The sequence below is a fragment of the Seriola lalandi genome, unplaced genomic scaffold (assembly GCF_002814215.2).
Source record: "Seriola lalandi dorsalis isolate HSWRI2012SDOR001 ecotype SW California unplaced genomic scaffold, Sedor1 jcf7180002054692, whole genome shotgun sequence".
Classification (NCBI taxonomy): Eukaryota; Metazoa; Chordata; class Actinopteri; order Carangiformes; family Carangidae; genus Seriola; species Seriola lalandi.
Window position 1 is genome coordinate 2,233,371 of NW_019525245.1, and position 22,461 is coordinate 2,255,831.

The following is a 22,461-nucleotide window of genomic DNA, read 5'->3' on the forward strand; positions in this document are numbered from 1 at the left end:
AGCCATACAGGAGAGCGTGCCGGTTTTATCGTCATACTGTAGAAAAAGTGTGTCTGTGTGATGACTGTGGGAAAGAAAACTACAGTATTCCCACACTGAAAGTAGGTTTAAAGTAAAGCTAGGACTCTGCACTTTATCCGAGCCTCTCTAAGTCTGCATATGTGCGGCAACAAACACTGGGAGTTAAAATGGGAGAAATCTCCACCAGAGCAGCTTTGATGCTGGGAACAACTAAAATAGAACTGGTGCATCCACATAGCAACCAGGGGGAAGAACACCGTGTCCTCACACACATTAGTAAAGAAGAGAGAACAGCGAGAGGCAGTGTGTGAGTGTGTAAGTGATGCAGATTCAGCTGAGAAGAGGTGATGAATGGCTTCATTAAAACAGCATTAGCAGAGGTGTGAACCCGAATGGTGAGTGCCAGCATCCAGTGATCACTCAGTTCCCACACACACACACACACACACACACACACACACACACACACACACACACTAATGAAATTCTCTCCTTGATACCAGCACAATCCACCCAACCTCTTAGCTCTCAGTTGCTACTCATTTAAGACGTTTGATGCTAATGCAAGTTTAAAATGCAACCTCAGGCTTTCATAAATATCAAGCCTGAAACATCAATGACAAGCAGAATTATTTTCAAGAAACAACAGCAACGATTCAGAATTTCCTTTAATTAAACTGCGCTGTGCTTCATGTCTCTCTCTATCTCACACACACAAACACACACACACACACACACACACACACACACACACACACACACAGAGCATACCACCCCACAGCCTGAGGGAGATGAGGAAACTGCAGTGACACCAAGGAGAAAGAAAGCGATGAAAAGAAGGAATAAAGGAGGTGGAGGAGATCAATTAAGGAGAACAGAAGTGCAAAGCAAGAAAGCAACAGAGAAGGGAAAGAAAACCTGAAAAGACCAAGGTCTGAAGGTTCAAAATGGAATTGTGTGTATATGTGTATAGTGGTAACCTGATTAGCCAGAGCCTACAGGGGAAACAAATCTACATTATTCTTTCTCATTTTCCCTCTGCTCCTCACAAACCCAGAAAAATGGGGGCAATTCAGTAACCCTAGCAACCAACTCTGCCTACGTGCAGAGAGAAGCTGCTGATGGAGGGGGAAGGAGAGAGGAAGAGAGAGACGGAGATGGGGAGTGAAAAGGCTAATACGAGTGCATACTGTAACACACAAATATAGTAAATCGAGCAGATGGATTATAGAGTCTGGGAGTAGCGGGGTTTCTTCCCTCCTTTATACTTCTCAAAAAGTCTCTTTTCTCTATTCAGGTCACTTGCATGTTTCCCAGATCCCTCCTTCTCTTTCTTCTCCTTTTCTTTTCTTCTTTTTGCCCCCCCCCCTTCCTCCTGTTTCCCTCCTTGGTCAGGCTCCTTGCTTTTTCTCCTCCTGCTCTCTGGCCATGTATGAGGGCTGTTCAAACACAACCTGTTTCCTCTGGCGTCCCTTGGGAGCATTATCCAACCTTTCTACTGTTGTGTTTTCTCCCCTTCCCTTCTTTCTGCCTCTCTCCTATTTATTTACAGCTGGATGTCTGTTCTACAAATTGATTGTTTTACAGAGGATATGAGTGTGCTTTGTCTCTGCCCTGCTCGGCTTTATATAGATCCCTCTGTTCTTAAAGATGTTCTCACCAACGCACACAGACACACAAACATCCTCTTTCTCAGCTGGTTGTGGGTCAGCGTCCGGCAGAGAGGCTCATGCATGCACACACAATATGTGTGTCGCATATGCTGAAATCATAAAGTGGTGATTATTGGTTTAAACTGCCATAGGCCACGTGACGAAAACCTGTGTGTCACATTTCATCACAACTGACAAACATCATGAGAGAGAAACACAGTGAGACAGAGAAGGAGAGGGGGAGAAAAACAGAGAGTTTTGAGTTGAAGACCAGCAGTTCTTTTCACAATGGTCTGATTGTTCATTGGATGTAGGCTGAGAGAAAGATTGAAAAAGAGGGAGAGGGAGTAGGGGATTGACAGACAGAAGTGTGTGTGTGTGTGTGTGTGTGTGTGTGTGTGGGGGAAGGCCAGAGTACGGCTCTGCTTTTTACATTTTTACACACTCTCACCGGTTGCTCTGCTGTTGCTGTGTATGTGTGTGTGTGTGAGTGAGTGTCAGATAAAGAAAGTGAAATTTGAATGAGGCACCCTAACAGGGGTCAAGGCCTCTGTATTAACTATGGGCTTAAATCTCACACACACACACACACACAGACACACACACACACACACACACACACACACGCACACACACACACACACAGGGTTGGGCGATGTGATCATATATATTTTGCAGAAACGGCTGAAACAACAAGAAAATTAACCTGCAACAGTTCTGATGAATGTTTAGTTAATTGTTTGAGCAAAATGCCCAGAATTAAATGGTCCCAGCTTATACCATGTGAACACTTGATGGTTTATAAGCTTCTGTGATGGTAAACTAAACATGTCCTTTCTGGGTATTTATCTATACCTCTCATCTTCATCTGACAGAAGCCAACTGTCTGAGTAGAATGCTACAGTTGACATTATGCAAAAAAAACCTTCAGCAGGTAACAACAAAGTCTGCCAGACTAGACAGCCTGTCTGTGTGTGTGGTGTGTGTTTTTGATGAATAAATATGACATCAGCTTTATCGTGTTGCATAATGTCAAAGTAAGAAGCAACCCACTGACTGGACACGGACACACACACGGACACACACGGACGGACACGGACACACGGACACACACGGACACACACACACACACACACACACACACACACACACACACACACACACACACACACACCCCTTCAACATCAAAGAAGAAATCACCTGAAAAGAGGGAGGGAATATTTCAGCCAATCCCAACATGCCTCAGTGCTGAAGGTCTAGTGAATTAATAGCAGCCACAGTGTTAGGATAAGCCAACCAGAGCAGACGGAACATCTGTTGCCCAATCATAGCATCTGGAACATCTGGCACCAATGAACGGCAGTCATCTAGCAGCTGAACTCTGACCTTACCCCACTCGGCTTTACTGGCTGTCTTCTTCTTCTTCTTCTTCTTCTTCTTCTTCTTCTTCTCCACATTTCTTTCTTTCTTTTTTTCCATTCATTCTCCAGCCCCCCTCAATCTATCCCTTCATTTCTCTGACACCAACGTTAATGAGCTGTGGGTGTTGTACAACTCTCCGGTTCATCTGCATATCATGGTGGTAGAAACTACAGTTATCATAGCAGACATTCCTCTTTTTATCTCTCATCTATTAACTGTATCCAGAATGTAAGGGGGTAGGCAGAGATGGATTACACATCACAATCCAAATCACAATAACACACTCACTGACTTATAGCCAGAATTCTGTGTGTGTGTGTGTGTGTCGCCACAGAAGGAGGCCAACTCAGCACTCAGTCTCAGAAAATTGTGTTTTCACTCAGGTGCCGCAGCAGCTCGGTAGTAAATTGTCATATTGAATGCTAAAGAATGAGGAAGCAGATACGTAGAGGAGAACAGAAAATCAATGAGTGTTTTCAGCCACGTCGACTCTGGTGCTGACACAGCACACAGCCACTGTTACTGTTTATACACTCACCTAAAAGACAATGGGACACCAGGTATGGAACACATTGTTCTATTGTGACTTATCAAAGGGAATAGAGAATTTTTGTTCTTAAAAAAAAAAAAAGAAAAACTAATTTTTTCTCTCCACTCCTTTCTATTCTGAGAGGCTAGTGTGCTGACTGGAGTCACAGCCGTGGGCCCAAACAGGAAGCATTACACACTCCCTGTATAATCCGTGTGTGTTCCAGCCGGACTCCTGAACCTCAGTTTTACACAAACATCCTTCCTTATTGTAAGCTCTGTCAGCAATTTTAATTCATCTCACAGTACAAAACACACAGATCCAACACACTCTGACAGACATCCACACGCTTGCACAGTGTATAGCGACTAAACAATACCAACTTGTGCGATTAACTTGTGGTTGGTAATTGCACCACTGGACTCAGTCAATACAGTCCAGGCCTAATTGACAAGGGATTGTTAAAAAGATCACACACACACAAAGCCCTAAATGTACTCCTAATTGATTTGCTTAAAGATGTCTTCCCACATCCTTCCAACCACACACGGCTGATGTGAGAGCACCAGTGGCAAAGAGGTTAAAATAACAATTATGCTGCATCCATCTTCCCTCTGTTTTGTCATTTCTTCCCTCTGATTCTTACTGTATCAAGAAACAGAACCTCCCTGCCATTTATGTCAGAGGATCCCTTTTTCTCCTCTTGATCAAATATGCATCAATCAGCCACAATACACTTGCAAAAAAAGAAATATAAGCCAGACAAAGAGCTTCACATACACACACAATCCCACAATCGTGCATGCAGACAGACCTCTTGCCGTGTCACCAACTTTTCTATTGTGTGCAATTCTAAGCGGCCCTTTATCCAAAATCATGTTTCTCTGGCTGCCTTATAAACTGGCAGCTTGGTAAAGTACATGCAGGCAGACACAGTTTTAGTTTGTAGCCACAGGCACTCATCCCTCTTCAGAGAGAGAGAGAGAGAGACTGACATCCTACCTGCAGAGCTGAATGAGTTCATTAGCCAGTCTGGAAAATTACAATCGCTAAGAGCTGTTTGGAGATACTGCCTGCTTCTTTGTGTGTTTTGAGCCGTCAGATTTTAGTCTCAAAATCAATAAGTTATTCAGAACATCATCAGATTGAATAACCATGCATACCTCACTGTATTTTCTGAGAAACCACCATAATCAATACATTTCATCAGTTGTAAAAATGCTAACTATTTGCAAAGGGAATCACTCGTTAAAACACTAACAGATGCTGAGGCATGGAGCCAAAATGTACTTGAAAAATGTGACATCTGTCAAATTTTTTTTAAAGACTCAGCACTCCCTAATTTTCCACTCAAATGTTTCCCATTGCCTGAATTAAAGCTTTCCATTTAATCAATATAGCGAGCTTTCAGACTGGTAAACGAGGGATGGTGATAGCTGGTAGATGTGCACTGAATGGTCAAACGTAATGAAGCCTATAATAGTGACAAGGCTCAGAGTAATTTGGAGTCTTTCTAAAACAAAAGTAGCTTTCTGGATTCAATTCCAAGTAAGTGCTTTGTGAACTACGACTGGCGGGCGATAAGCTCATTCCTTAACTCCATTTCAGCGCTGTGTAACCATTTACGTCTGTGTTACAACATTCCTATCCCTCTTTAAATCTGTCTCACTTTCTTTTTCCATTTTTCTCCTTCTTTCTGTTTCTCCGTCTTTCTCTCGCCATCTTACTTCTTCCACCTTTCAGTCGATCTGTGTCTTTCTACATGCACACTCTCTCACACTCTCACACACACACTCACACACACACTCACACACACACACACACACACACACACACACCCTCTTCCTGAGCAGTAGGAACATTCCTTGCATCAGCCAGAATCCCATATTAGAGTATCAGCACTCCGCCTGTGAGAAAAACAGACTGAGAAAAGGATGGTGGTGTTCAAGCATGCAGTATTTTTCAGCTCCCACGTCAACAGTGTGAGGTGATAGTGTCCAATGACATTCCCATAACTACTTTAAGGAGCAGTCATTTTTTTATTTTTTTTCCTTCAGATAGGTACAGGGGGGTAGACAAAGTGTGTGTTTTCAAACTTTAAAAACATAAAGCATTAGCAGAGTCCCATTTTAAGAGGGTAAATCATCTCAGGCATCTCGCCAGAATTCCAGAGTACGTTGAGCATGAATGCCATGTTATTATCACCAAATGTTGTACACGGCATACTGCATGAGAAATACACGTATAACTATTTTGAATGTAGTACAATGGTGCTACAATGGAGTACAATGGTGCTTTAGTGGAGTACATAATACTACAGGAAAGCATAACAGTGCTGCAGAAGTGTTCAATCAATGCCAAATAAAACATATAATTATAGTAGTTGATATACCAAGGGAGAGTCTTAAATAATTAGGACAAATGTAGTCATCAAGTGCTTGAGTTATTTTGTCAGGCCCTTCTCTGTGCGAATGTGTACATGTTACAGTGTATCATGCATCTTCCTCTCCTGCTGCAGAGCTTTATGAATGTAAGCCATGGGAGGATTTACATTTATTTTCGCCCATGATGCTGCTGTGTATGGCTGCAGCATCTTCAGACTATTCCCGCTGGCTGGTTAGAGAGGAGACGTGCAGGTATGTCTCTCACCTTAGCTAGGTGGACTGAAACAATGAAGCACGGCTATCAAAGATGTTTCAGCAAATACAAGAGAGGCATATGTGATATGTAGCTGCTTCATGTATTGCTGCTTGATACCCTCCATTAGAGAATCTCTAACAGCAGTGCACGGGGTAATGACAGACTGTCTGTGTCTCCCACAGAAGGCAGACTGTTGGGAATGTCACAGCAGACACACACACACACACACAGCATCTAGAGACGACTCTCGGCAGATGGAAAAACACATACACCTCAAACAGTTATGTGGATGCGCAGGTTTACCCTTTCGTCTGTTCATTCCAGGTGGGGAAGATGGTATGTGGAAAGAAATGTGGACAGAGTGAGGAAAGGAAAGATAGTCCAACACAGCTGTTCACTAGGGAGCAGTGCAGTAACTGACAGGAGGAATCAATGCAGAGGGTCGATGGACAAACATTAAGTCCATGGTCTGACAAACAGCAGACAGCTCTCAGAATGTAGCACAGGCAGAAGGCCTTACACAGGCCGCCAAGCATAAACAGCAGTCTACAATGACACTAATGTCACTGTGGTGACAGCTAAATTAAGTTTGCAGATAGGCAAGTAAACAAGAAGAAGCAGTTAATAAGAGGTGGTCCACAGTGAGCTGAGTCGAGGTGCCCTGGATTGCTCTGTCCATTAGGTTAACTTACAGGACTAACCATTAGAATATGCCACCAAATCAAAACCCAGTGCGATTGCTGTGCAGATGTAAAGATAAAGTGACAAATCAGAGAAAACAGGGATGACTGTTAGGTTTTCAGATATGAAACTGACCTCAATAGTGGTGGCGTTCATAGTCATCAGATGTCAACTCAAATGAACACATCTGAAAATCTTTTAGAAGACTGATGTTCATACCTCTGGTAGAGTTCCAGGAACTTGCTGACTCTACGCCATGCAGCATTAAAGCAGCTTTTGGCGGATACACACCTTACTAAAACACTTGATGTTGGTTTTTCCTTTAATTTGTCACCCATCTGTACGTTAACACCAGGAATTCCAGTATGACAACATAGTGATTTATGATAACTCTCTCAACAACCACTTTGTTTCTCGCTGACTTGCTGCCCTATCAAACAAAGTCACAGGAGACAGCGGCTGCACAGGAGAACAGGAGGGCGGTGAGGTGACAAAATCAAGAAAGGGCTGGGGAGAGGACTTGTGTCCTGTTCCAAAATGTAAATGAGTAGATGTAATGATGACAAAAGTAGTCATCTTATCCCATCTTATCTAGTGATCTGGCATTGCAGGAGTAGTGGAAACATGCTGTTCTTGAGGAGGGCAATATCCTGTCCTCTCTGTCCGCATCCCTCTCCTTCTTCCTGCCACCTCTGTGCTTACCCTCTCCCTCCCAGCCAACTATATATGCCACTAAAACCGTAGATCTGATAAGCAACGGCTGTCACCCTGACTGTCAGTGCCCAGCCAAATAGTGTGCCTGCCTGACAACAAAAACATCCACACACACACACACACACACACACACACACACACACACACACACACACACACACACACACACACACCAATCGGCCAGCAAACAGTTAACATCTGAACGCCCCTTTCTAACCATTACAATCTGCTCTCCCACGTCCTTGATCGCCGGCAGAAGCGACACCAATGGGCTGTGATCAATGGACAAGCGTTAGCACAAATTGATCATTTAATTGCTATCTGAGTTTAAAGAAACGCACGCGCGCACTCTCACACACACACGCACACACACATTTGCAGCATGAACGAATAGCAGTGCACACCAGCAGAACAGACACGCAGGACACAGAGAGGGAGAGAAAACGCCCTGCCTTGTTCCATGTCGAAACCCCAGCCCTCTGGGTAGTCTACACACACACACACACACACACTTAGACATACATACATACACACACGCACGCACACACACACACACACACACACCACCTTCACATAAGCTTTTCTTTACAGACCATATAGAGGCCACATTTGGACAACAACGCCGGTTTCTGAGCGATTTTTCCCTGTCTTTGTTGGCCATCTGTGTGCCGAGTTACAGGCGAGCGATCACACGCTTGGAGACACGTTGATCATGATGTTCTATTTAAGATTGCAATTACCGATACATTATCGATCCGCCACGTCCGCACAGTGACAATTAACCTTCACAAACGGTTGGTGAAATACAAAAGCAAGCGTACCCTTTACGCCTGATAGGAGAGGTGAGGGTCCACGACAACCATGCAGTCAGCCAAGTCAAGGGAAACACAGCATATAGTAAGAAAGCACAGATTTAAGGCTACATCGATGTAGCTTGCCCCATCTTTTAACACGTGAAAATGTTTTAAAAAGTTTTACCTTTAACTTGAGTTTCATATTCGGCCACTATCTCCTTGTCCTTTCGGAATTTCGCCGGAGACGTCATGGCTGAGTTTGGAGATCAAACCACTTGCTCTCGTTGCGAAGTCAATTTTGTCTCAATCAATCAATCAATCAATCAATCAATAATTCAGCCTTGGAGGAAGGAAATGCCACTCTGGAAGAGGTTTTGAAACGAAAAATAGAGCCCAGATGAGAGATTGCAGCTCCTCAGTGTGCCCGCGGATCTGTATTGTCTCCCTGCCTCTGTTCACTCCGGGCGCATTGTGAGTTTGGCGCTGCTGCTGCTGCTGCTGTATGTTCCCATCCGCTGCCGCGCCTCAACTCCTCTTCAAAACCGGTTATGGTGCAAACAACTTCAAGTGAAAGAAGATTCATTCCCCCTTAAAACCAAACAGTAATAGCTTGTCAGTCAGCACTTCTAAAAGTTTTATATATAAACATATATATATATATATATATATATGTGTGTGTGTGCCTGTGTGTGTCTGCCTTGAACGGGAATCGGTCTCGCAGCAGCCCTTCCGTCTGACTAAACTAAACTGCTCCCCTCCTCTCTCCTGAAGTGAGAGAGAAGGAACCGAGTGGAGATGGAGGGGCTGGCTGCTGGTCAGCCCCAATGCGCAGGACAAGCAGATACACACATGGATGGGATTCATTTGGGTATGAACCACATTTGCTGCAGTTTCAATTAAATTTTCATTCAAATGTATGGCAATGGCAGTATAATCACAGGGATGTTCAAAAACAAAAAAGCAAAACTGATATGTCTCACATAGTGATATCATAATTTCTCGTAGGATGATAGACCAGTTGCAATGTGGGGATAATGTATTCCAGGGTGGGCAAAGTAAAGAAAAGTGGGTTTAATATTTATAAGATAACGTTATTCCTTAGTTGTCTTTCACTAACACTCCTGACAGGAGGCAAGCTATCTGACATGTGTCCCCCTGCTCAGTTTAGGTGACTGTAAAACTTCTAACAAACAAGCAAACTAACTAACTAACTAACTGACTGTCTAACTGGCATAAACAGCAAATTACCACTATAGGTAACATTAGCCCAAACTTAGTCTAAGAGTCTATCATTAGCTTTAGCTTGCTAGCAAAGAATTCCATAACTAGTCATCTAGACTCACTGACAGTACAATGGAAATACATTAACCTTGTCGTTTGTTTGGACGATAAGAATTTGTACCATAAAACATTTGTACAGGTTATTAAGAAAGTATCCCTCCTCTTAAACGTCAAGGCATCAGCTTTTCGTTCTCTTTCTTTCTTTTTTACACCGACAAAAAAACTACAGCCCCGCCTAATTTTATAGGACGAGAGCAATTCTTCCCACACCACGATTGGTGAAACAGAATTTGAACGACACGGATGATACCAATTGGCTTTCAGGACCGTTGAATGTGGGCGTATTTTCTCTAATTTATGACCAGTCAGTTTTAGACATTGTAATGGAGGCGGCCAATGGTGTCAGTTACTATGGAGTGTATCCAATCAAAGTCAAGTCATAGGTCTTTTAAAGATAGTTTCAGGAAGTGCCCTTAAATACCAGGAAGTTGTAAACAAAGCTGACAGCTATTCAGTTAGTTGTTAACTGCATCTGAATGGATGCTGAGCCAGTCGTGTAAAACGGGCTAGTTATTCGCCGATATCGCGTATCGATCAATTATACAGCTTACCGTTTTCTTTTATATAGAGATCGTCTCGCGGAAATAGATATTCGTCCGAGCGTTTGTTCAACAAGCTAACGTTAGCTGCCTTCCGTTTTGTCGTTAGGGAAAAGCTAACGTTTGCACAAGGACGTTACAGCTAGCGTTAACGCCTGCGAAGTTAACCTTAGATCGATTGTTTTTATCCGGATTTGAACGGATAGTGAGCAATAACAGTTCCCGATTCTTGTGTTTTCTTTTGTTTTGGTTTTTTTTTTTTGCTGCATTTGCTGTCTGGGGGCAGAAACAGCGAGCGAGTTCGTCCATTTTAGCAGGACAACAATGTCTACATCCAACGCTAATTTCAAAAACAAGTGTGTGACACAGGTGAACTGCATTTTTTGTGACAGTCTGCTCTGCACGAGAGGCATGAAAGCAGTGCTTCTTGCAGACACTGAAGTTGAGCTTTTTTCCACTGACATACCTCCCAATAGGTAAGTGCTAATTTAGCTAGCCTTTGTTTATGTCTGCTGTTGCTGCCAGGGCGAGATGTACTTAACAAAACTGAAGCTCACCGATAATATGCAGAGGTACAGTGATAGGAGGGACAGAGTATTGGAGCTTAAACCTTGATTATCAGGTTTTGTTTGCATGAAAATGTGAAATCAGTGTGGGTTTTAATCTTTCATGGCCATGTTTGTTTCTCATTACACGCACCCTCCCCCAAGAACTGTTGACTTTGTGGCCAGCTGCTACTCTACTGAAAGCTGCAAATGCAAACTGAGAGACATTGCATGTCTCAAGTGGTATGTAAAGCTCTTTTGTAGCCTGCAGGGTTTTCTTTAGGAAGACCATCTGCTGATGAGATGTTAAATAAAAAAGCACAGCCACTACAGTTAGCACAACAAATAAGGAAGTCCAACCTATATAGATGTTTTTCATAATATGCACCTGTAGAGCTGCAACTAACAACTGTTTTCATTGTTGATTTATATGATTATTGTCATCTTGTTTCATCTGTTGGTCAATTAAACACCAGAAAGTAGTCAAAAATGTGCATCACAAGTTGAAACCTTCACATCTTGTTTTGTGTGGCCAACAGTCCAAAGATATTAAACAAATTCTGATATCTGTCATTCATTTCTGATTTTAACATAAAGCTTGGGTTTGCAGTGAGGCTTCATGGAACCTCTTTTGTATTCCCAGGCCTTTGTTGTTGTATACAGGGCAAAAACAAATATGTTAGATAATAGACGCCCACTAGTGGAGTTAGCACTTTTCAGAAGTGACCCCAGTAAAGTGCTGACACATGTTCCTTCTTTATTCTCTCGCCCCCCCTCCCCCAGTGGTAATGTTGTGGGCTATCATGTTGTGGCCCCGTGTAAACCCTGCCTGCTTTCCTGTAACAACGGCCATTTCTGGATGTTTAATAGCGATGCTGTGTCTACTCTCAACAGACTGGATGCGACAGGTCAGTATAAGTTCTCCCTTGAAACAACCGGAATTTCAGTCTGTTAATTGTGGTGTTTATAAGCTTTTGTCACCTTCCAAATGTGTCTGCAGGTCTGAATCTGCTCTTGTGGGGAGATCTTCCCGAGCTTGATGACAGTGAGAACGAAGAATCAGAAACCCCGTCAGAGGAGGAGTGCATTAGGTAGAGAGGGAAGCGGACAATGTGAGAGATTTAGAGGGCCAACATTTGAGAGGTGGAGCTACAAGAGTGTACAAACCATGCTGAGATGAGAGAGAAAAGAGAAAACTTAAAGGGTAATTGAACTGAATCACAAAGGGTTGAAAAGTGCTGCTTTACTGCTCTGCATGAGTTAAAATATTAAACCATGGCGCACTTCTCTCCACACCCCAAACAGTGATGTCACAGCAGGTGTTTTGCCTTTGACAGCTGATGGAGAACACCTGTCTTGACATCACTGACTAAGGTGTGGGCATAAACACATCATGCTCCACAGTTTTAAGATGGAAGTAAGAAGTGTTTGGCCCTATGTAATTCAGTGGCGAATTACCCTTTAACCTGTGAACATGTCTTTTCTCATCACTATTCACTGTTTAAAGCACAGACACACACACACACACACACACACACACACACACACACACTGTCACACACATTCTCCTCTCTCTTTTTCTCCTTTTTGTATATTTGCGTGGGCTATTATAAAACATGTGGCTGAAGTAGACTGAAAATAACAGACAACTAGACTCCTTAATCTAGTGCGTTCTACTTTTCATTAGAGTCTCCACTGAGCTCATGGTTTTGATTGGCCTCATGAGAAGTTGGGAGTGTGGTATGATAAGTCAGTGGAACTTACCAGTGAATGCTGTGCTTTTTTTTCATGCTGTTTACGTTAAGTCCAATTTTCTCATGAGATGACCGCAATTCGCTTACTTTCTTTTTGATGGCAGTTCTACAGTAATCTGTACATTCGAATATGCTGTAATAAGCAAAAACTCCCATTAACAGTCATGTCTTAAAGGCTTGTATTCTCTCTGTGTGGCTGGGTGCTGACTGAACGTTTGAGTGCTTTTTGAATCCCATGTATTGGAGAAATAGCACAATTACTGAATGATATATATATATATCTATGAGTTCCTTGCTTTTTAAGGGCGTATATGATTTAGGTTGCATTACAATCTGACAAACTACAAATGATATGTTTTGATAGGCTAATATAGTGTTTGTTATACACCTGACAGCAGCAGTATGTGTTTAACACCCAGATGAATCTGACTGTAGCAGCGTGAGATACTAACATGCTAACTTATGCATAGTGCGTGCTTCCACAAAGGCCTGGAGCAGCCGAATTTAAAGTCCTACTTTTATTAAGAGTTCAAATAAAGTAAAACGTTACTCGATAAATGATATAGGAAAGCTAGGATGGAAATTAACATAGGTGGGATTTTGCGCAACTCCACAGCTTTTCAATGTGGATTATTAGGCAAAATTATAAAAACAGTTCTAAAAGGATTTTAATGTCCATGCACTGTTTTTGTTACACCACTGTTCAGTTTTATGTAGCAGCATAATTGTAGCATCTAATGAGAAGAAAAAGTCAACTCCAAAGAATCATGTAACGTATCGATATTGAGCTTACAGACTTGCTGCCCCTCTAAAAAGATACTTATGTCATTTTTAGCCAGTTTATAAAAGAGCATTACACATTTTTAAGTCATTTGTGGTGAAGTTAGGCTTAAGTCAGTAGAGCTGGCCACAAAACCCTCAACCCTCAGTGTTCTATTGGCCTTACTGATGCTGTGATTGCAGAGAAAGAACCTTTGTCAAGCTGTGGACTCGGAGATGATGCTGTATGTTAGTTGGTCATCACTAAATGACCAGGCCTTTTTGTCAGCCTGTTGTGCCAGACACAAGTTTCAGCATCCTCCAGTCATAAGGGACTTAACTCAAATCAGTCCTTTTTTGGCAGTGCCATCCTCGAGCTCTTGTTATTGTTTCACTGCTGTGCCCTGCGAATACTATGATCCTGTCTTAAAGTAAGTCTTTCTGTGAGTGAATGAGACTTGCCTGTATTCTCGGCAAGGATTTCTGAAGATGCAAGCTTAGAATGTCACTTCTTACCTGAAGGAAAAGGATAAAGGAAGTTGGTGTTTTTTAATCAATAATTGGCCTCTGTGTTTATCTATGCTATAGCCTTTAGTTGTGGGAAAACACACATAGAGGGGGAAAACTTTGTCCAGAATTTCACGTCCTTCACCTTTAAAGTTATAACTGACAGTCTGCTACACGTGCACACCAAATACTGTCTTATGTGGTAAACTGATAGGATACAGTGCATCAGCTATGTATTTATTAAATCCACAAACCAAATATCTATAACCACATACTTCCTTTTTGTTTACAGATTTTGTTTACAAATGCGTTGGTTTGTATTGTGCTATAGTACTTATGTTTTTGTTCATGTATTTAATATTTCATTTGTGACGTAGTGCTTTGTTTTGTACGTTAAAAGGTTGGATGTGTACAGTTTTACCTCATGAAGGTATCACTTGCGAGCTTCCTCTGGCTAGGACAACTGTCAAATGATAATCAAAAGAATTATTTAAATGGCTGTTTCTGACGTGAATAACTTTGATTAACATGCCCTGCTGAAAATGTATATTTTGGAATTGCACTGAAACTGCATTGGTAGTTTGAAAAAATGATTTGTTGTTTTGTATGCTTGTTAAATTAATAAACTTTTTTTTTTTTTCCAAAATACCTTAAAAGCTCGTTAGGTCTGGTTCTTTTTTTCTACTGCTTATCCAGGAGTCCACAAAAAAAATGATTGTCAGACAAAATTGACATCACATGACCTACACACTCAAGTTGCACTACAGAACATCATGGAAAAGTTCTCCCAAATGCCATTTGTGTCTGGTTTTAATTATACGTCATCACACTGTTGTACACACAAGATCCCATGATGTGAATGAGACAAAAATGTCTGTGCAAAATGCTCTAAACATTGCTGTTATGAAGTGGTATATTGCACTTCCTGACACTGAGTTCTCCCTAATTCACAATACAGAAATGACTGCCAAGACTGATGAACTTATCAAATAGTCAAGTCAGTTTTATCTATAGCCACAAATCGCAAGTAACTCTTCGAGGGCTTCACACCTTGGACAACATACACCAGCATCCATCGGCAGAGCTGTGTGGGATAAGGGAAAAACAGAATAAAGTAACTCCAAAGCAACAGGAACTCCAACTTCAGCTCCAAGGATGGAAAGACATGCAACAGGTAACAGGTGAATTGCAATATTACATAAACCAGAAAAGTATCATCTAAAGCACATACAGCATAAAGTAAATATTAAATGCAATAAATCAAACTGTTTAGGCCCAAGTGTAAAACTCCCAATTCCTCCCACCCAGCATCTGTAAATTAATCAGATGTTCAACACAGTATTTGTGATTGAAATGGACTGAAAATGTGAATGATCTCATTGGTGGACATTTTGATTCCACACTTGTCATTATGATGTTTGAAATGTATTTGCCAGGGTCACTACACCTAGCGAGTAAACATTTAGAAGGAAGAAACTGGGTAAAATTATGCTCCCAGCAGGGGCCTTTATTTGTCTCTGACCTACAGAGTTTATGTGCATTCTGCTTTTTGCGGTTTGGAATTGGGTCTTTTCATTCATGCGCTTTACAGATTTATAATATACATCAACAACAGTCTTATGTTTTGGAGGTGAAGCGCTTTCATAATGTGAGGGCAGCATGTACTGAAAATCCTGATAATTCATATATTATATACTATAAAGAGAAAATATACTTCAACCTATAATACATGCAAATTATCAGATTTGGGAAAATAACTGCTATTTACCTTTGCTATTTTGCCTGGCAAAAAGCATGCTGTAATTTCAAATGTGTTACGTGATCTGTGGCCCTGTGCATTGTGTTCTCTTCAGAACTGAGCATGTGTTGGTGACCACACAGCGAGGAAAAGAAAGTCCTTTTTTGGAATGATCTTACTCAAGTTTAGTCATTTGTTTCACACACCTCCCTCTCAGGAATTCTCTGCTGCTGTTGAAACATGAACAGGGCAATTTAAGGTAGTGATGGCAAGAAAAATCAGAAACAAATACTTGTGGCTTGATCTGTGTTTTTATTAACGCAGAGCAAATTACAAATCGTGCCAGCACAGCATCAGCTCCATGTATGTGTTTTATCTTGCATAATTTCACAGTCTGTATCAGCCTGTTCTTTCCTGTGCAATACAATAACTTCTCCACAGACTTCCCTATAGAGAGTGAAAGATCACGGTCAGGAAAAACCATGGTTTGGATGTTCCCACCCTCCTTCAACACAAGTTACTCCTGTAATGGGGAACTACATATACTCTTGAGGCATTTTGTGGCCTAGAAGAAAAACACTAAACTGTCAATGTTCCCTCAGGCCAGTGGTCAACAGGAGAAGACTGATTGCTCTAGGCAGCTTCCAGGTATGTGTGTGTAAGTGATTGAATGAATATGAAGCAGAGTGTTGCTGAATAACAGAATATACAGTTCTCTGTGCACGGCTGCCTTCCCTATAGACAAATAAAGGTTAAATGAAATGGAGTATGCTGCCTCGGTGCCTGCCAGGCTGGTTAAAGAGGCAGAGACTCAGCTTTAAGTGGCAATCTCAAAGATCTTAATTTAAATAAGTGTCTTTTAAGTCACTATCTATCGCTGAATGAGGTAACATGATGGTAACTGAGCCTATGACCCACTGATGAAATTATATAGAAGTCCTTGCATTTTACAGTTTTATGAACTGGGTGTCTGGTATGACTAATGCGCAAAATTACAAGTAACATGAGTGACTATCACAAAGTTAGTGATGTGTAACATCATAAGTGTGGTTCATGAACAAACAAACCTTCAATTACCATGCATCACCATAGGTTTCGCCAAACAGATGTCACCAAACAGAGATTTTTGAAATTGCTACATGAAATAACAACATGCAAAGTCCAGCAGATCCTGTCTCATCACACCTGTGTGAGACAAATAAACAAGTAGTAGTCAACTAATGTTGATGATGAATAATTTACTGTTTCACAGGACATAACAGCTTTAAGTTTTAACATGTACAAAGCTTAAATCATAGCATGTTCAACATGGAAAGCTAAAGCTCAGTATAGACAGAACATCATCAATGGAATTGTATGGTTTTTTATATTGTATGAGCCAGTGGACTTCAGAGTTGGCAATTAGAGGACAACCAGTGTATTTACACCCAAGACCTTATTTACTAAGGTTTGACTGTTTGAGTGGTGTTTATAAGACATTCGTAAAAGCCCAAGTTTGTTATTGACCATCGACAATGATAGGATTAATAAGAAGATGACATTTAAATGACAGAACAGCACAGTTGACGACTTAATTTTCTTGTATTTTTCCTTTAGTTGAACCACGTCACTGTTATCTATGTAGATCAGTGGTTCCCAATCTGGGAGCTAGGATCCTCAGAGGAGTGCAGGGTAAATACCAAGGGTTGTGAGTTAATTGATGGGATGGGAAATAAGAAAATATTTGGGGCTTTTCTCAAATCTTTGCATTTTAAATTATGACATACTCAGTAGTTTCCTTCTTCACACTTATAAAACATATTCAAATGAAAGCCTGAGAGGGGAACATCGTACTTTGTTTCGACACATTCATTCAAGACCTTTAAATGATCATAGACCAACAGGGTTGGGAATAGCTGGTTATCACGATATAAATTAAAGTGACATAATCTAGTTTGTCTTTGTGTCTACCATCTGTTCAGCTTTTCAAGGCTGAAATGAGCCTGTTTGTGGTGTCTATAATAAAAGCAATGACGTAAAGATTACTGTGCTAATAGTGTCAAATAGATTGTCACAACAGGTAATAGCAGAGGTTGACTGTTCTTGAGTCACACACATCAGCTTTCAGCTAAGAAGGAAACCAGGCAGACAGGTATGGAGCTAATATGACAGCTGTTTGAGTGAACTGTGCATAAATGGTGGACAGGTGTGTGGAACATATAACAGCTAAGAGGGCATGTGCACAACTGTTTAACAGAAACAGCTGCCAGGTGTATACACACAGGCGAGGATAAGGCGGCCTCCAGCTGGGAACAGATAATTCAAATGGCCTCATCAGTTTAGGATATGCTGATTGTAACTTAAGTTCACTGATTTGCCACAATAACATATGGCCCCACTCAACATTATTATGTTTTTCAAATGAGAACATGTTCACAGACACTTTATCTTATTAGTTAAACATGGAAAAAGACTGTGACTCATCAAGAAAGCACAGGTGTAATGAATAACACTAATGACGGTCTGCTCAGTTTAAATGTCCTTGTATTCATACCAGAGACAGACATCATAATAATTAATGTAGTTCATTACATCTCTGTTTCTCCTTCTACGGCAGGGCATAAAGTCTGAATGGAAAAAAAGCCCTTTACTATTCAAATATTCAGTGCCTCAGGTATAATAAAACTCAAGTATGTAATTAAATAAAAATCATTCAAAATCTTTCCATATTAAAAAAATCCATTTTGTCTGGTTTTTAGGTTGTTGGGTTACTATAACATGACCAGAATTATGCCAAATGGATCAGTTGAAACAAAGTCACTAATATAAGAAGAACTTCTGAGATAAAAGTAAAAACAGGCTTCGGGGAACAATCAGTCTCAAAATATTCTTACTGGCATAGCACGTCCCCCACAGGTGTTTTCAATCCTGGCTGATTAGACCTCTCCTCAGACTGAAGTTGGATGGAGCTGCGCTGGAATCACATTGGTTCACAAGAGAGATAAGAGAGATAAGGGTGTGACTTGCCCTGCTCTAACAGGTGAAATAAAACTAACCAGAGAACGGGGGAGATATCAGTCAAGCATATAGTGCCACACAGTCCTGGAGGTCTAATCTGACAAAAATAAGAAAAATCATTTTGTAATCTCATTATTAGTTAATACTGAAGTCAGACCTACAGTATTCCATCGTGCTACATCACACAGTAGTCCAGTATACAGGACATATCTAATGCCTCCTGGTGCTCAGGTGGAGAATCTCATAGTGGGTGCTCTGGTGCTCTCTGCTGGACGCCTGGTGCAACGACACACACAGAAGTCTTGACAGAAACAACCCATCACTGAAGATCTGGTTAACTCTAGTTCACTTCAGGTTTTTGTGTCTTTTTATCAGTTACAAAAGTTTGTGTATTAGAGATGGTAAATGTGTCTAATTTAAAGTAAGGAATGTATTTGAGTCATAAATTGATTTATATGTCAGTGAATTTATCATTTTCCAAACATGAGTATGGTGAAAATAGTCTGGGCTCCCATCACATTACATTACAACTATAATTTTATTTTAATTCACTGTTGAATGTATTTGCATGATTCTCTTCAGAGATTAATTAAGGGAGAAAACACAGCTGGTTTTTGCAGCTTTTGTAGATTTCTGTCAGTGCTATGGTGATCTGTAAGGGGAAAAAAAGATGATGTTCTGATACAATTGAGATTTGAATTATGTCAGCCTTTGATTTTTCTATAAATCAAGGAACAGCGTTGTTCTCAGGTTGTCATGATTGGCCTACATCCAAACACAAGGAAAAATGAATATGTAAAATAATAATGAGAGCGCAACCAATAACCATTTCTGTGGTAAACCGTAGCGCAAGGATTGATAAATATTTAAATAAATGAGGAGGGAAACAAGTGAATAAAGAATTTAACAAAAACATAATAAAATGTAACATGTGACAAAGAAGCAGCTGCAGCAAAGGAAACATTATCAATGGAGGTACGGATTTTAGAGGAAGAATCTCGCTGTTATTTTGGAAAATAAAATTGTGATTTATTGGTTATGATGCTAGCTGCAAATGAATTTGTTCAGCTGAGAGCAGAGTGCTCATTTCTCAGGCCTCAATGTCCCTTAGGTCTGGACAATAATAAAAGCCAAAGTCAATATGAAATATTAATAATATTTATCAAACAATATCAATGTTATATGTGATGTGTAATGAAATATTCCAGTAATCCCAGCAGAACACAAATATCAGAAGAAAATGTAAAACATCTCTATATCTACCACATAAAGGCTTATTATAGTGTGTAGTTAATGTACTGTATATGTATCATGTTGTGTGTGTGTGTGTGTGTGTGTGTGTATATATACATACATATATATATTTAGAGAGAGAGAGAGAGAGAGAGAGAGAGAGAGAGAGAGAAAGATTTGGTCTGATCTCTCGACCATATAAATTACATTAATTACATTATATTTACTTTGTTGTTACAGTTTTTTCGACTGATATTTTGCCACAGCATTGGCAAAATTACATATTCAAACAAATCAATGTTATTAACAGAAAACATTAATAACCTAGATGTAGTTTAGTTAGTGTCTGTTAGTTCTTCTATTAAAAGACCAATTAATTTTTTGCTTACATTTGGGTCATGGATTGTACTTTCAAGATTCATTAAGCAAAACTCAGAAATGCTCCAATGGTCTCCCAATAAATTAGCAAGCAATTTCTTATAAGCATTGCATAATGAATGCAGTTGGTTTCCCTTGCAAAATGCAACTAATTGTGTTTTCTTAAAATTGCTCCAAGAGTTCAGGGCCTCTGCGCAGCCACAGTTACTTTATCTTCCTGACACTAGATGGAGCAGTTGTACCACTTATGGAAGCTCCCACCAGGCAATGGTACAGGGTACACTTACAGCTAGACTCAATACCTCAGTGTCAAAGAAACAAATCCGAATGAAGACAAATAATTAACTCTGAAAAATGTATATTTATATTTGCTGTGTCACTAATAGTAGTATGTTATTTCTGGAATGACAGAAGAGTCTCAAGGACACATTTTTTTCTTACTAGTGAGTGAAGTCAGGATTTTCATAAAGACTGGTTGTGAAATATATAAAAATTCTAGACGATTTCACTCAACTCAAAAAACAGAATTCTATCCCAGCCATTAAAATGGACTGAACTACTTTCCCCTTTTATATAAAATAAAAAACTTTGCATTGAAATACTCCAGATGTCATTATTATACTTGTTAGGAAAGATGAAGAGGATTGCCATCAAATTAGCGGTCACCTTGATCATTAGAGGGAACAGAATATTTTATAAGAAATATAAGGAGGTTCATAAAAGCTCTGCAGTCTGTCATGGTCATCTCCTGATAATAGACCTAAAAGGCCTAGGCTAACGTCCAGCTTTGCTTGATTATGCATATTAATGACACCTCCTGAATTCATCACAAAAATCTTTTTTTGTTGGGTGAGGAGGGCAAACTGTAATAAATGGTTGAATTTATTCAGTTAAGGAATAATCCTTTTAATCAGGAGAGGGAACTTTCATGAGACTGGTAGGCCAGGCTGCTTGAATTCTTAAATAATTTAACTAAATCAATTTTATATGTAATATGATCACTTAACCACGAAAAACAACAAATCTTTTTGGAACTAATGAGCCCATAAGCTTGAGAACATTAGCTTTATAATTAAGGGATAATAAAAACAATTGCTTTTCCATGCGCCGTCTGGGGAAACAGAGCTGCAGGTTCCACATGCAACAGTGCAGGTTTGCAACAACTGGGCTGCCTAGTGGCCCAGCATTATACTCCGAGACAAGCTGCAAAGGGCTTTTGTTGAAGTGCTCAAGATAACACAAAGAAAACTTCAAACAGGCATCTTATTGTATTCTATTCTTCTGGGCAAGCTGATTACAGTTAAGGATAAAAGTTGTTCCTATATGGTAAACTAATGCGGAGAATCAGAGAGCACTAATTAAGTCATGGGGGATCCGAGGCGGTCGGCATGGATGTGTTCCCCAACGCCCAGACCATGGGGGTTTAGTGGGAACTTTACAGCCCAACAGCAGTCAGCATCAAACGTGTTTATTGTCAGCTGAATGTCCGGTAAAGGCATGAACCGCTGGATCTGCAAAGCCACCTGGGAAAAAGAAGCAGAGGCTTCAGCTTCTTAGCCTGAGCACTGATAGGTTTGTCTACCCCCCCCAAAATTTCACTGCCCCTAGCAGAGCTTAAAAAGTTGTTCCGAATGCCATCTTTGTGTGAAGAGAAAACACAGCCAGTGACTGCGTGTCAATGCAGAAAGTGTTTTTATATTGTTTTTATATTTTATGTGATGTGAAGCTTTTCTATCAAGATATGAAGTCAGCCGGGTCTATACAAAAATCTAAATACATGTTAACATAATGAAGCAGAAAGGGAAATTTCAAAGACTGCTGTGTTTCCATCTTTGGTTTAACCTGAATTTTCTCCACTTGCCATGAAAACTAAATCTGATTTCTTTTTTTTTTTTTTTCCTTAGTGCAATGAAAATTACACAGATAGAAAGAACATTTAGAATTTTAATATCTCCTGTAAAATGTAAAATTGTGAAGCTATGAACCTATGTTTCAGGTCAGTGTCAGCGTGTTGTATCCAATTTTCAAATACAAACCAATGGAAGGTTCATAGAGTGGCGATTACTAACTATCATCATACTTCATGATCATGAGCTCTGAATAGCCAGCACTGAAGCATTGTCAGTATTCTTTGTTCTATGACCTCGGTAGACACTGAAGAGACAGAACTTGTAAAATTGTGTGTGTGTGTGTGTTTGTGTGTGTGTGTGTTTGTGT

At 40.4% G+C, this 22,461-nt stretch overlaps 2 protein-coding genes across 2 annotated transcripts in view; one reads left to right on the top strand and one right to left on the bottom strand.

Annotated features, from left to right (window-relative positions):
• Positions 1–9,154, bottom strand: part of srgap2 (SLIT-ROBO Rho GTPase activating protein 2) — a 53,143-nt gene extending 43,989 nt beyond the window's left edge. Inside the window, exon 1 of the mRNA XM_023423559.2 lies at positions 8,638–9,154. Within this exon, the coding sequence (XP_023279327.1) occupies positions 8,638–8,704 (67 nt within the window). The 5' untranslated portion in view covers positions 8,705–9,154. The remainder of the gene's footprint in view (positions 1–8,637) is intronic.
• Positions 9,155–10,205: 1,051 nt separating this feature from the next.
• LOC111667881 (protein FAM72A) lies at positions 10,206–14,544 on the top strand. Its single transcript, XM_023423738.2, has 4 exons — positions 10,206–10,809; positions 11,044–11,121; positions 11,662–11,786; positions 11,879–14,544. Exons 1-4 carry the CDS (start codon positions 10,658–10,660, stop codon positions 11,971–11,973), a joined length of 450 nt encoding a protein of 149 aa, XP_023279506.1. The 5' UTR covers positions 10,206–10,657; the 3' UTR covers positions 11,974–14,544.
• The last annotated feature ends 7,917 nt before the right edge of the window (positions 14,545–22,461 follow it).